We start from the raw sequence: 14,270 nt of genomic DNA, 5'->3' as shown, positions 1-14,270 counted from the left end.
CGCGGTGAAGCACCTGCCGAAAGCGTTGGGCGAGCATCATACTCCCCAAGCTTCCCGGAAGGGCGTTACCCCTACCCGACCAGAATCCTCCGTTCGTAGTATATACAATGACGGCAAGTTGGCGTAATTTTTGATCCACACGCTATCTTTTCTGTACTGCATTGTCTACAAAAATATTAAATGCAATTCATCGACTGGATCGTACACTTCGTTGGCGTTTTTTCTTGGTTTTTGTGAAAATGAACAATGCAGTGCTGTGGTGCCCTTTGCTGAAATCAATGTCTGATTGCTCGTGTAGTAGACGAGATCATAACTGGATACCGTGCCACGAACTCGAATTTTAGATTGCGATTGCTAAACCGGGAGATCTCGCATCGAGTGCACGGCGAAGTTAGTGGTGAATCAAGGACTGGTAAATCTATACCATTTCCAGTAGCATGCCTCTTTATAGTGTTGATGGGGTATGCTCGGTGCTGTTTTTGCTGTATTAAAGGGGGTCTGGCCTTGGCATCTCCCGTGGTTACAAATGACGTTTCGACCCTTTACTGTCTGTCACAGAAGCAGCAGTCGAATTTTCAAAGAAGTAAGGCGTTGATCCCTGTAGCTTTTCTTCATGAAAAATAAATTGCTTTTCTCAAGAGTGTGTTGGCATTTGCAAAGCTAATACTCTATCACGTATCCGTTACGATATCAAGTCAAATACCAAAATATGCAAATAGTTATCAAGTATCTTACAGCTTGTAAACCAAGATAAAACATTCCGGCATTTACATTGCCCTCATAACAGCGGAGTTTTCTCGGATATAATTTTCACCTCTACCATAGGATCCGGCTGGGGGATACTTGAAGACCTACTGGTTCTACCACTTGAAGGTCCAACAGCTTGCTTCAAACGACGGCTTTTCACGCGACGTCGTGCACGATCCGCTAATAAACGGAGGCGCTTTTTCACAAATGCCGATCCTGAACCCTTTCTGACTTCTCGGTAGCGAGTTTGCCAGTAATCTACGATGTCATGAACGTACAAATCGCTTTCGTCTTCGATTTCTTCCTGGATGAGTTCCTCAATCACGTCTTCGATGGTCACGATGCCATCAAATAAAACAGTTTCAGGAATTTCGTCTTGCGAACGCCAACACCTCAACACCTTGTTAACATCCTCCGTCACCAGCGCAATGTGCGAGTGGCCCTTTTGAAACTCATTAAGTATCGAGTAGCACGATTCCTTCGGGCTCACCAGAATTGGTTTTCGCAGCATTAAGTCTCTAATTGGGCGACGATCATCTGGATCCAGCACAATAAGCTTTTTTACAAGCAGCAAACCAACAATATTTGACTTGTGCCTTTCGTACACGGGGATTCGACTGTGTCCGTGCGCCAATATTCTTGCTAGCATGTCTGGACACAGCTCTGTGTCGAGTTCGAGCATGTACACATCTTTCATAGGGATCATCACCTCCGTGACAGTCTTTGCAGCAAGATCGAGTGCACCATGTATTATTGTCACTTCATCTACATGTAGACGTGTGCCTTGTGCCGAGTCCTCGTACAGCGAGTGTGGGGTTAGCAGTGGCTGCCTGTCACTAATCGCCGACATTGTCGTCATCGCTTGAGAGTGCGTAGGAGTGTCGTGAAGCCGCTGCGATTGCCGCAAGTGATCAGCAAACGATCGTCGCGCCGCATCATTTTCACGCTGCAACGTCACCAGAGCCTTAATCTCTTTGCGCTTGTATTGAGCTGGATCGTGGTCGTCTCCAAGCCACATGTCGAGCACACGACTAATCGGATACGCAATTGGGAATGTAATTGCCATCAAGACTTTTACAAACGGACAAAGTATTGCAGCAATTCGGAGCTGATTGGGACCAGTAAATACTGCTGAAGGGATGATCTCGCCAAAAAGTAGGACGCAGGTTACGGACAGTACGATGGACACGGCTTCAGGTACCAATTTATTGAGAAAAATTGGCAGTGCTTCGTTTGCACTTGCATTGACAACCAGCAATGTTACGAGGAGAAGATGATGTTTAGTCAATACAGGCAACACTTGCTTGGCGTATTTCTTCTCGTCGTCTGAACCCTCCATCTCGAGAATACGCACATTGAGCATGTCTAATGACAAAAGACCCATAGTTAGGCCTGCCATCATGCCAGCGGCACAAATCAATAGTATAGACATGGCCAGATACAGGTAGAAAGACGCGGGATCGCACCATGGCGTGAGGAAGTCGCACTCGCTTGAGGCTCCCAAGGCGATTGTCGGGACAGTCGACAATGCGGCAGTCATAAAAATACGTCAGGGATTTGTGCGACGGACGGTTGGTACTGTAATGAGATGTTGTTTGAGCACGAAAGATTGGCGATTACTTATACTTTAAAGTCATGATGAATTAACGGGTGAGTACAGAAAGTAACGATGTACTGCATAAATTATTGTCGCACTGGTTGGCTGGTACCACATTCGACTACAAAATCTTTGCCTGTCTGTCATCCTAAAATTGCTACAGCTTCTTCCTTTGCTTTAGTTGAGCGAGACTTTGTTTTGACACCATCGTCCGCTTGTGCTGAAGTGATCACATTAGCCAACAAGTCTATTCGTTTTGCATACACTCCAGTCAGTACCAAACGAGGTGATTTGGGAAAATCACTCGCACCTGTAGAAATGGGAGCTTCCGGCATTGCTGCAGCAAGTGCGTCTGCCTCAAGTTTTTCAATCTCAGCGAGCTCGCTGAGTACAGCGTCTTCGTCCTCGACAGATAAGTTACCACCAATGATCCTACCAATTTCCTGTTACCCACAAAGTTATAGAACGACCGCAATCAGTACATTTAAATGCAGAGGAAAGTTCGTACGAGGTATTGCAACGTACATTCGCTGTGGCCTGTGCTTCTGCTGTCTCTAGCATCAGCTCTTCGACCGCTTCTACCGTCATCTCCTGCAGCAACGTACTCAGCATACAATGCACATCATGATTTTTTGTCAGATTACGCACCTTATGAATAGCGTTTAGAATTAAATTACTTGCTTTCAGCCCTTCAAACACTTGGAGCTGTTGAGTCTCCCATTCCACTGTATCCAGCATACCCAGCACCTGGATCAAATGCTCGTCCGCCTGGTGCATCTGCTGTTCCTTATATTTCTTCAGCTTCAACGCCAATTTAGCGCGGTCCTGCTCGGAATAAAGATGGAAACTTAGAGTTGTATATAAGCACGTCGTCAGCATTACGTCTGTCAATATTTTACCCGCTTGTCGGCTTGCAGCAGTCTCTTGGCACTATCATGCAACTGATTGGCTTCGATGTCTAGTCGGGCCTGGTACTTTCTTAAACGATCGCGGGCATTCTTTAGGTCAAGAACAGCCTTATCCTTTGATGTGATTTGTGCACGAACATCACTCGCTTTACCGCTGCTGGCAGCACTAGCGGTCGAGGACATGTGCTGCTTTTTTGAGCTAAAGCTGCCCATTCTGCAAGTGAGAAGACGTTTTGTGATCGGTAAAGCGCACAGTTTCAAAAGATGTGATTGGATAAAAACATACGCCTGGCTCAGTATTATAAGTTCATGAGAGGAATTGTAGTCTTTTTTGGTCCAAATGCTTGAGCTACTTTGGAGTGGGTCGAACGGCCTAGAATCTTGGTTATGAAGTCGCCTGTTTCAATTACTTTATCGAGGTCGACGCCTGTCTGGATACCAAGACCATGCAGCATGTAGAGTACATCCTCAGTCGCAACGTTTCCAGAAGCTCCGCTAGCGTACGGGCAACCACCAAGTCCTGCCACAGAGCTGTCAACGACAGCGATGCCCTCCTGCAAACGATATAGGCGTTTCATTACCATGATAAATATGTAAATAGGCATAATATTGTACTTGTAGTGCGATGAGAAGATTAGACAGCGCTTGCCCATATGTGTTGTGGAAGTGCACGGCTAGACGCCCAACCGGAATCACTTTTTTGGTCGCTTGGAGCATCCTCAAAGTAGACGCTGGCCATGACCATTGCAACGACGATGAGTTACGGGTTACATGGACTCGAAGAGCTCATAGCCTTACCAGGATTGCCAACACCGATAGTATCGCCCAGCGACACCTCGTAGCAACCCAATTCGATCATTTTTGAAGCTACTGTTGCAACTGTAGACGGATTCACCTGACCTTGGTAAGGGCATCCTAGTACGCACGAAACGTATCTGTGTCCAGAGATTAGTGTAAAGATCGAACACTGACATCAACCACTCTCTCTTACCCACGAACACGGACCCCAAGACTCATTGCCTTTTCGCACACCGGGCGAAAACGCTCTAAGCTTTCTTCAATGGAGCAATTGATATTTTTCAGGCTAAATGCCTCAGATGCCGCGCCGAAGATTGCTACTTCCTTCGCTCCAGCCGCAACTGCATTATTAAATCCCTATATAGTCAAACAAGAAAACAGCATTATGCCTATAACCACGCAATGAAGATGCCTTTTACTTTGAGATTTGGCGTAAGGACTGGGTAAGACACGCCTTCCTTGCGCGTAATCCCGTTCAGAACGTCAGCATTGTCGGCCATCTACATATAAAGATTAGCTTGGTCCCTTTTACTCTCCCATTCATCGAAAGCAATATTCGCACTTGTGGGACCCACTTAGGCGACACAAAAGATGTTGCCTCGACGGATGACAAGCCCGTGTCGGATAGCAAGTTGATGAGCTTGACTTTGTCTTTGGTCGAGACAAGGGTCTTCTCGTTTTGTAGGCCGTCTCGCGGTCCCACCTCCACGATCTTCACAAAGCTTGGATAACCCGATATTCTTGGTGTGGCCGATCCCATCGCCCTAATTGGGATGGTCCTGCTCACTGCAAATTTGAAGCAACCAGGCCCCCGCATCTTCATCACCAACACTCGACTTCAATGAAAGGGAAAATAGTCTGAATATTTAAAAATCGTGTTTTATAAGGGCGAAATAGATCAAAAACAGGTTTTTCTTTATTGCGGCGAAATTCAGTGTGTGGTCACAAAAAATAGTAATACTACTGTAATATACTTGCGACTGATCAACAAAATGTGTGGCGTGTTCCATATTATGCTACTCGTGAATTTACTGTGATTCAGTATTAGACATATAGTCTTGGTTTTTATTCTTACTACAAAAGAAAAGGAAACAAGAATTAGAGCATGTAGCTTCTATGTTTGTGGCAAAAGACCCAAGCAAATTTTGTGAAAAAAAGAACATCCTCGTGTGCAATGTGTACAACTCATTTAGCAGATTAAGCTATTTTTGGTTCTAGCGTTGGCGCCAGTCATTGGCTATGGTAGGTATACCAAGTTAACGTCAGTATCAAAACTAGGCCACGGTTGGCTAAGGATTGGCGAGACAATCACTCTTGATTCACCATGGCCAGCGCGCTCGCGAATCAACTACAGCAACTTCGCGAAGCTGGTGGAGGGAGCAAGCGCCGTACTGACACCTTTTTATACGAACAGCGTGAAGCAGCGCGTCTGGACGACGAGACGGTGTATAATCTAGCATGGAATGGCTTACTAGAGCTCAAGCAGTTAGACGCACGCTTCGAAGAATTGGATGCGGACACACACGTAGCGAAACTTTTTAGTCGTCAACGCATCCATTTTCACCGCTCCCTTATCACCGAAAAAGACGCTAAGGAGCTCAATACCGCGCTGGATAAGGTGCTAGATGCACTTAGCTCTTACTTTTTATTAGGCGCCACACACAAGGTCATCGAGTTTCTCGTGCGTCGCTATGAAATACATCGGTATAATATTGATGCAGTCATGTCCATGATAATAGCGTATCACGAGTCATCTTGGTTTGTACGCATGGTGCGAATCCTGCACATTCGCAATACACGGTGGGAGTTTATGCTTGGCGTTAAAACGCAAGGCACGCCGCTTCTGCGGGCAGCGCTCGTACAACGTGCCATTGATGAGTCCTCCGTCATTGATTTTGTATTTAATGCTGCAGTTCGATTGGGCGCGAGTCATGCAAAGCTGACGTCACTTTACACACTCGTAGTGCTGCAGATTCTCGAACACAGCAAAGTGAGCGATCCCATGCTGCGTTGGTTGATTCCACAGCTGTTAACAGCGCTTAAAAGCACCCAGTTCCCGGAGTTACAGTCCTCAGCTTGCATGATTGTGACTAAGCTAGCTGCCAAGGCCACGTTAACGGGCAAAGTGGTGGATGCACTAGTGAAAAGTCTGTTAAAACACGCACAGTCGGGTGCGCAGCTTAACGCGTTGCTGTGTGCCATTTTTCTGGCACAGACGCAGCCATCGTTCCATATATCCACCAGAGCTGGCAAGCATTTAGTGCACATGGATAACTTCGTGGATTACTTGCGTCATGCGACTTCCAAGTACGACTCGGCCAAATTTATTCGATTATTAACCGTTTTCTTGACGCAACAGATGAACTCTACGCATGATGGTTACTTTAATTTGCTGACAGCATTAATTGAGAGTGTTTCGATTGTGGATGAACTCACAGATTTGTTGGTGCAGACATTGATACAGCAAGCTAAAGACGAAGCATTTGCAACGGACAATGCGCGGGTGCAGGCAATTTCGCAGACGCTTGTAGCCCTTTGTAAGAAGAACGCGTCTAAAGTGGACGCGGCCATCAGCATTATGCTGTCTGAGCAGGCAAAAAAATCGAAAATTGACAAGGATTTGAACAAATTTATCAGCAAAACGTTTGGGAGCGTTGCCAATTCCGCACATTTTGTGCCTTCGACTTCAGATTCAAGCACATCACTAGCTCTCGCATTGGATCATCCAACGGAACACATTCGTTATCAGGCGTTGGTCTCGTTAGCGGAGATGAATGATGTGAGTGTCGGGTCTTCTACTGGCAACAATCAGGTCCTCACTTGTGAGGATATTCTGGTGCGTCGGCTTTTAGATGATAGCAAACGCATTGCGAGATTTGTGGTATCCAGTTCACTTGGTGATCTACTACTCAACTTAAGTATAAAACAGAAAGTTTTGGTTGCCGCTGTGCAGGCAATACGCAAGTGGATTTCTCGCGGTGATGCGCTTATGGTTGAAGCAATCGTTGACTTTGCGTTGAAGACTTATCGCAGTGGAGACAATTTACTCGAGATTGATGAAAATATGCTGACGTTTTTTGTTTCTCTTGTTGAAGAAGAGAAGAGCGTTGTGTCGGTCAAGACTGTGTGGTCCTGGATAACTGCTTTAGATCACACTTTAGTAGCAAGCGGGTCTAGAGTGGAAGTAGACACGATTGCCGATGTGGTCAAAATTCTTGGTCACAATTTAGCAGCTAATCTGCCTACTTTACTGCCTTTTTGTGCGCGATGGACTCAGACGTCCGATTTCAATGATAAATGTCTTTCGGGCTTTTTGTTCAAGGTCCTTTCTGCTGCTCGAATTGATTTGACAACGAGGAAGGCAAAATCTAAGAAAATAAAGGAGCAGCAGCTCGCATTAGATCGTTTTTTCTTGCAATTTCTCAAGAAAGAATTTGCAATGTCATGCGAAGATGAAGTATCTAAAGATCAAGTTCTGCACGCTAGTGTTGTTGCTACGAAGCTGACTGAGGTTGCTTACGATACGTTTCGTTTTTCTCGCGACGAGTTTGATGAATGCGTTGCTTTATTGCTACAGTCTCCTATCCCTATATTTATCCGCAACCAAAAGTGCTTATTAGAGCTGTTTCATACTGACTTAGAGACACAACTGTTACCGACAATGGCTCGTATTGTCACAAAATTCGAACCTGCATCTGACATATTAACCAATTTGGCGAAAACGCGATCTCTGGACATTATATCTGCGGTTCTGGAAGGCTTTACTTACACAGAAACTGATGAAGAACTTTATCAACTTGTCCAAATTGTCCCAGTTGTTATTGCTACACTAGCTGACCCTAGCAAGGTTGTGCGTCAGTCTGCTGTGACTTGTCTGGATCGGTGGGTTGTATCGTGTGGAAGTGCTGTGAAAAATTCTAACTCTTCTGCTCTGAACACTCTTCAGAAGGCCTCTGAGTTTTTTCTTCTGGCTAAGCAAGATATTTTAATGGACGCCCACTCTCTAGCGTCATTATGTGGCTCATACATTGCTCAAGAAGACAGTATGTCTTTCAACCAGCTTCTAATGAATTTCGTGACATCTGCAAGTGGTGGTGAAATGTGCATCGTAGTGAAGCTTCTTGAACTTTTAGCACCAGTAAAGAAAACCTCATTCTGGCTGCGATCAGTGAACTTTTTTCACCAGACTGTTGCTGAAGTGTTAGCATCAGGGACTGATACTGCTTCTGAAATGTTGCTGGTAGATTTCCTTGGCCATTATTTGGACGCGGATGTTGCCGTCGCCAAGACGGAGCAAGGAAAGGACACGGTCCCGAAAGAGTTCCTGGATGCAGTGGTTGCTGTTCTGCGCACTGATAAAGAAGCTGTTATAAATTTGCAAAAATTACAGTTATTTATTGCAGGTAACTTGACAGCGCAAGTCTACTGCGCTTTCGACGATGTGTCTCGTCATGTTCTTGTCGACAGGCTGCTCAGCTTGCTGATCGTAGCAGAGGAAGCTCTGGCTTCCAAACTCATTTCATGTCTCAACGCACTACCCATTGGCTACAACGTTTTTGTGCGACTGCTAGAAGAGCAGCTCATTCGTCAAAACGAGGACCGTACCGGGCTTAATTGTGTTCTTGAAGTCTTGGCGATCAAGGTCGATAGTGTGTCAAGTTCCGAAATAGCTGATGCAGATATTAGCAAACTTCTTTCAACTTTATGCGACGTACTCGCTGTGTATTGCGATGCAGAGCGGGAGAAAATCGTCTCAGACTACATTTTACAAGTTCTTTTTGGTTGCTTGCGTCGAGTCTGCGAGGTCACTGTCTCATCCACAATGTCAACTACTGAGAATTTGGATAAAGTGACGAAGTGTGCGGTAGCAGTCAAGCCCGAATTTTTGGTCAAGCATACCCTCACATGCTTGAGTCGCACAACCTCCCCTCAGACGCGTAATGAAGCCTTACTTTTCATCAGCTCGCTAGTTGATTTGCATCCAGTGAGTGTCCTCACGTCGCTCAACGAGATTCTGAGATTTGTCAGTCATAGCTTGATTCTTCAAGAGGATGAGTATTCCTTTCATATACTTGAGACGATTATAAAAGCGGTGGTACCACACATTGTTGCTGCGAAACGCCACGATTCATCGGCGCTGATCACTCCTCAGCAGTTTATTGCCATGTTTGTGATTGCGTTTCATCAGATACCTAAAAGCAAGCGAGAGGCATTGTTTGTCATTGTGGTAAAAGCTCTTGGAAGTGATTTTTTGGCATACTGCACGGTGGCGCTGCTGCAAAGTGCCGCTTTGGATGAGGATACGGACTTACAGCGCGAATGGATACAATTTGCACATATTTTATGCTTTTATTTTACTTGTGTTGAGCAAGTATCGTCGCTAGTGATGATAGTCCGTATGATTCGTGACTTACTTCCTCACGTCACAGAAGAAGCTGATACAGATACGGACGAATTGGATGAAGATGAAGACGATGTGGTGTACGAAGACTTTATTCTCGATGATCGGTTAGTAAAGTCACCTTTACTTTGTCGGAGATTGAATACAATCCTTGTAAAGTTTGTGGCTGCACATTTACGTGCTCGTGAGTTGCACCACAAGATTTTAAATTATGAGAAAAAGCGAGATCAGTCGGTTGATGACGTGGATGACAATATGCTGCAGCAGAATTATCTAATGCTCGCTCAGCTCGACTTGCTTTATTTCCGTCGTGTCGCTAAAGAGCAGTCTCTTCACGACGACGTAAGCGGTTTCTGGACCTCTCTTGCTTCTGACTCCATGGAGATGTTAGGGGCTCTGCAGCAGCTTCTTTCGACACCTGGATTCGTCGCCGTCATCACTGAGCTGTTGCACCATGATAATAGCCTTGTGCGAAAGAAGGCGATGCAGCTTTTTAACGAGCGTTTACAGGAGGAACACACTTCCCTTTCGTCTGGCGAAGTTTTACTGTTTATTGACATGCTGGATGAACTTGATACTATCCTTCAGAACTCTGAGAACTGCGAGAATAGTGTGAATATCCAGACTGCTCTTCTTAGTGTCGATATCTTGGCCCGAAATTTCGCTTCAAGACATATCAAACGCTTTCAGCAGATCCTCCCGACGATTGTGAAGTACGTTGATCAAAATGTCAACAATGCGCCACCTATGACGTTACACCTGTTTGGTTGTGCGTTCGTGTGTCTGTCCTCGATATGTCGTGCTATTGGTCCTGTGATATTGCCGCTCTTGCCGAAATTCTTCCCAAGACTACTAAGTGGAATTGACTATTGTACAGCGTCCCATAGTATTGATGGTACTAAGTCGGTGTTGCAATGTCTGTTGATCGCGCTAGAGATCTTCACGGACAAGATTTATCAATTTTTGGGACCGTACCTTCCTGCCGTCATTCGCGCGCTTCTAACTCCATCGTTGCTATCTACTTCTCCAGCAAATGCAGCAGTCTTGATGTTAGTCGATTCCTGTTTTGTTAACTTGTGCAATCACGTTGAATTACGGCAGCTTCTCTCCACACTATTTGGGGCATACGAGCACGTGCTGACGCTGGAAAACGATACAAGTGTGACTCGCTTGTTTTCAGTTGTAGGGACCGTCGTGAACAAATTGAACTTATCGGTCATTCGAAAGCACTTGCCGTCTTTTGCTCGCTTTTTTGTCACAGCATTGGACGCTCGTCGTGTGCACGCTTCCAAGCTGAAAGACCTTGACAGGGTGGAGGAAGAGATGCTAGATTGTTTCGTACAATTTATTCTTAAATTAAGTGAAAAGCAACTTAAACCGCTGTTTCTGAAGCTTGTTGAGTGGGCGCAGACTCGCATTGGCTCTTCAAGAAAAGAAAGCAACAAGTTGCGCTGGATTTCATTTTTCAAGCTAGTTTCGAAGCTGTCCGAGCGTTTACGTGGCATTTTTGTTCCATACTACGCACACTTTCTGGAATTCAGTACTTTAGGGCTGGTCGAAAGTCGTAAGGTCTTGCTGCAAAAGCCGCCACTGTCAGCAGAGGATGGTGACAGCGACGATGACGATTTTTTCGTTAATGAAGACGACTTGCCGGCTAAAAAAAGAAAGTTGGATTCGTCAATAGCAACCAATGCGACAACTGACCGCGAACAGAATTTATTGCTGTTGACTACTATTGTGCGTGCGTTGGATGGTTGCTTTATGCATGATAATGATGGATTTATCGAAAAGGAACAATTTGACATGGTTTTGACGCCATTGGTGGACGTGCTTGACATACTGCAGCATGACTCCACGATGCGCCAGTTCATATTAGACGTTGTTGCGCCGTGTCTGGCTAATCTGGCATGGGCTGCAAGAAGCGACTTGTTGTGGAAGCCACTGCACTACGCGGTGCTAATGAAGTCACGTGGTAACAGCGCTCTTGTGCGTCTTGCGGCTCTAGTGACAGTGGAAAAATGCTACCAAGTAATTGGCGACGAGTTTCTTGCTATGCTTCCTGAAAGTATTCCTTTCTTGGCTGAGCTGATGGAAGACACGAATGAAGAGGTTGAAAGGACGTGTCATCGCGTGATCAAGCAAATTGAGGACATTTCCGGCGAGTCATTGGACCAATATCTCACGACGTAGATCGTATTAATAGCTATGTAGACATTGCTCCCGTTCTTGCCTTGTGAGTTTTCCACCACATTGAGGACGTTGTGAACATTCTTTAATCATAATTAGATGTTTTTGATTCTATTAGCTTTGCGAAAATTCAATGGTAAAACAAACGTTGCATTTGCTCTGTTTTGTCGAGTCTATACTTTTAATTTACAGCCTGATGAAGAATATGAGTTTTTGAAGTACGATTATCGTATCACGGAAGATCGAGCGACAGCCGTCCAGAGACTCCCTACACGACCCCTACACGCAGTAAGTAGTATCTAAGGAAATCCAGAAAGAGATATTCACACATACTCTTCATAATGAAAATCTCTCCCAAGAACACCTCGCCTGTAGCGGGGTTGCCGTAGCTCCTTCCTTCACTAAGAGACAGCTTAGCGACCTTCGTTCTATAATTAAAAACAGTACGAGTGTAGCGGATCGCAATTCTCTTACTCAAAGAGTTAGTACAACCTTAATTAGCTCTTCCGTTTAAAACGTAAACTGTATTTCTCGGTTTTATTTGCGGCAAAGCCGCCTATATCTAAATATATAGGTTTTCTATATGATTAGTAAAACCTAATGAATTGCATTACTACTGGCTTTTCTAGCCACCTACTGACTTGCTGTTTAAGTGTAGCTACACTATTGTGTGACCACACCATCTTGTGTGACCCCGTTACATGGCCGGCTAAGACTTCTGTGGCCAACACTGAGTGGCGTAAAAGCTGGTGTGCCGATGCATGACGACAGAGAAAGACTAATTTCACGGATAAGACATTTGCGAAGGCAGAAAAATTGTTTCCAGACGAAGAACGCACGAGTGCTGAAAGAAAAGCAGTACCGCATCATGGTGTACCAACGCAGAGCCAAAAAACTATCAAGAACGCGCTATGCCGCAGCACCGCCAATGAGTAGCAATTCTAACCCATGTAGAAGTATGCAAGAAATTTGGCCTCTACGTTTTTAGACACGGAAATTATAACCACGTCGGGTACTAATCAAAATTCTAAGTTATGTATTGGGCAGCATCGTCCGTCTACGGGACTTTAAACTGATTTTGAGAAAAAAATAAGGTTAATAAGCACTGAACTCGAGATCTGCAAGAAGTTGGGCAATATCCATCTGTGAAAAGGCCTTCAAGATTTCTCCCTACTCCAAATATTCTCACTGGAAAAATCTGGAGTTACAATGCCCCGCTGACGACATCACCGATAGCATCACCTAGAACTGGTTTGTTACCGAGGATTCACGACTCGTGTACATCATTATAGCTCGGGTGGCAGATGAACCACACCCACGCAGAAAAGTACATCTCTGCGGCTATTAAAATTAGTGATAACGAGCCTTCACGCCAGATTTACTGCGTCTGGATTTGGTGTCGTCAGTCATCGTGTCTAAGCCTACAGTAAAAGGATCCCGCCGTTTATCTATTTAAGGTGCAGCGTGCGAATATAGACAACAATGTCGATAAAATGTCAGTTAAAAGTTTGAGCACTTACATCCAAACGAACCTGAAGCAGGTCTACAAAGAATCCCGTCCATAAATTGCCTCATCGATAAGCGAAGCCACCTAATTTTAGTCATTGGTGGTGCAAGACCAGACAAAACGAAGCACCAGGACTAACGTCTTGTGTAGCCACGCTACAGCGGTCATGGCGCACCTCCAATCAATCGTGTAACATTTTAGCTGTAAGCGTCATGGCTTGGTGCCACTCATGATCCAGTCACAGCCAAGCATTATCATTCGCTTTACGACACAGATGAACAAGTGATACGATCACGCTCTGTTTCGAAAAATCACTTCGCAAGAGCTACAGCCAGAATCCGAGACGTTTGAAAAGAATGTTTATCCCGTATTATACGCCCACGATCCTGAGTGTTTGAACTATCGAGACGCATGATGTTAACACGACGAGGACTTTCAGACAATTTGCTGGTTGTTTGTTAGGGTCGTCGGGTATGATCTACTGCCTCAAGTAATCGCGCTCGGTACCTTAATGACCCCTACACGTTGTGTGCAATTTTGCAAGACCCAGCTTAGCATTTCCAGCACACATAATGGCTTCTTCGCAAAAACATGACACTACTGAATCTGCTTTTATCCGACTTAAAAGAAAGAAGACCAGCATGAGACTTCCGCGCCTTTTTGATACCTCGATCCGCGATCTACACAGACCACCTTTTCTTGTCAATCTTCTCTGGAAAGCCGTGATAGGACACTATTCACAACAGTCCCTCAAATACAACATACATGCTTATAAGGCGAGGAAGCAATTCCTGGGGTGGAGGGAGAAGGACAGTCCCGACTTCGAGGAAAGAGATACGCGATGAGGTCTTAAAGGCTAGAATGCACCGAATCGAAATTAGTTTGTGGTTCCTAGAGTTACATGCAACGGCTCATGAGTTTCCCACGCTTGAATTTCAACTTGCGCAGTAAATTTCCAGCAGATTTGACTGACCAACGCCGTCCACTAAAAGAAAAGAATCACGTCGGTCTCGTCGCGAGTAATAGTTCTCAAGTAGAACTCAGCATTTGGTACCACACAGAATGTGTAACGAGGTTACACGAACCCTGATAACAGGGGTGTGTGTCACATGAGTTGTGCATTGG

General features: G+C 45.1%; 4 protein-coding genes across 4 annotated transcripts; 1 reads left to right on the top strand and 3 right to left on the bottom strand.

Annotated features, from left to right (window-relative positions):
- Window positions 1-778: 778 nt before the first annotated feature.
- Window positions 779-2,149, bottom strand: PHALS_12780 (hypothetical protein L916_03792; the record flags this gene model as incomplete). Its single annotated transcript, XM_024728399.1, has 1 exon — window positions 779-2,149. One exon carries the CDS (start codon window positions 2,147-2,149, stop codon window positions 779-781), a length of 1,371 nt encoding a protein of 456 aa, XP_024578880.1.
- A 338-nt stretch (window positions 2,150-2,487) lies between these two features.
- Window positions 2,488-3,465, bottom strand: PHALS_12779 (hydroxymethylglutaryl-mitochondrial precursor; the record flags this gene model as incomplete). The annotated part of the gene is made up of 5 exons (XM_024728398.1): window positions 2,488-2,591; window positions 2,655-2,787; window positions 2,870-2,935; window positions 2,993-3,169; window positions 3,244-3,465. The coding sequence occupies 5 exons, from the start codon at window positions 3,463-3,465 to the stop codon at window positions 2,488-2,490; spliced, it is 702 nt and encodes a 233-aa protein (XP_024578879.1).
- An 86-nt stretch (window positions 3,466-3,551) lies between these two features.
- PHALS_12778 (hydroxymethylglutaryl-mitochondrial-like) lies at window positions 3,552-4,810 on the bottom strand (the record flags this gene model as incomplete). Its single annotated transcript, XM_024728397.1, has 6 exons — window positions 3,552-3,806; window positions 3,868-3,983; window positions 4,051-4,187; window positions 4,244-4,407; window positions 4,470-4,550; window positions 4,613-4,810. 6 exons carry the CDS (start codon window positions 4,808-4,810, stop codon window positions 3,552-3,554), a joined length of 951 nt encoding a protein of 316 aa, XP_024578878.1.
- Window positions 4,811-5,374: 564 nt separating this feature from the next.
- On the top strand, window positions 5,375-11,641 carry PHALS_12777 (Uncharacterized conserved protein; the record flags this gene model as incomplete). The annotated part of the gene is made up of 3 exons (XM_024728396.1): window positions 5,375-5,716; window positions 5,790-5,850; window positions 5,964-11,641. The coding sequence occupies 3 exons, from the start codon at window positions 5,375-5,377 to the stop codon at window positions 11,639-11,641; spliced, it is 6,081 nt and encodes a 2,026-aa protein (XP_024578877.1).
- Between the last annotated feature and the right edge of the window lie 2,629 nt (window positions 11,642-14,270).

This window comes from Plasmopara halstedii (assembly GCF_900000015.1).
Source record: "Plasmopara halstedii genome assembly, contig: Scaffold_650, whole genome shotgun sequence".
Lineage (NCBI taxonomy): Eukaryota > Oomycota > Peronosporomycetes > Peronosporales > Peronosporaceae > Plasmopara > Plasmopara halstedii.
This window is presented reverse-complemented; position numbering and strand designations above follow the sequence as displayed.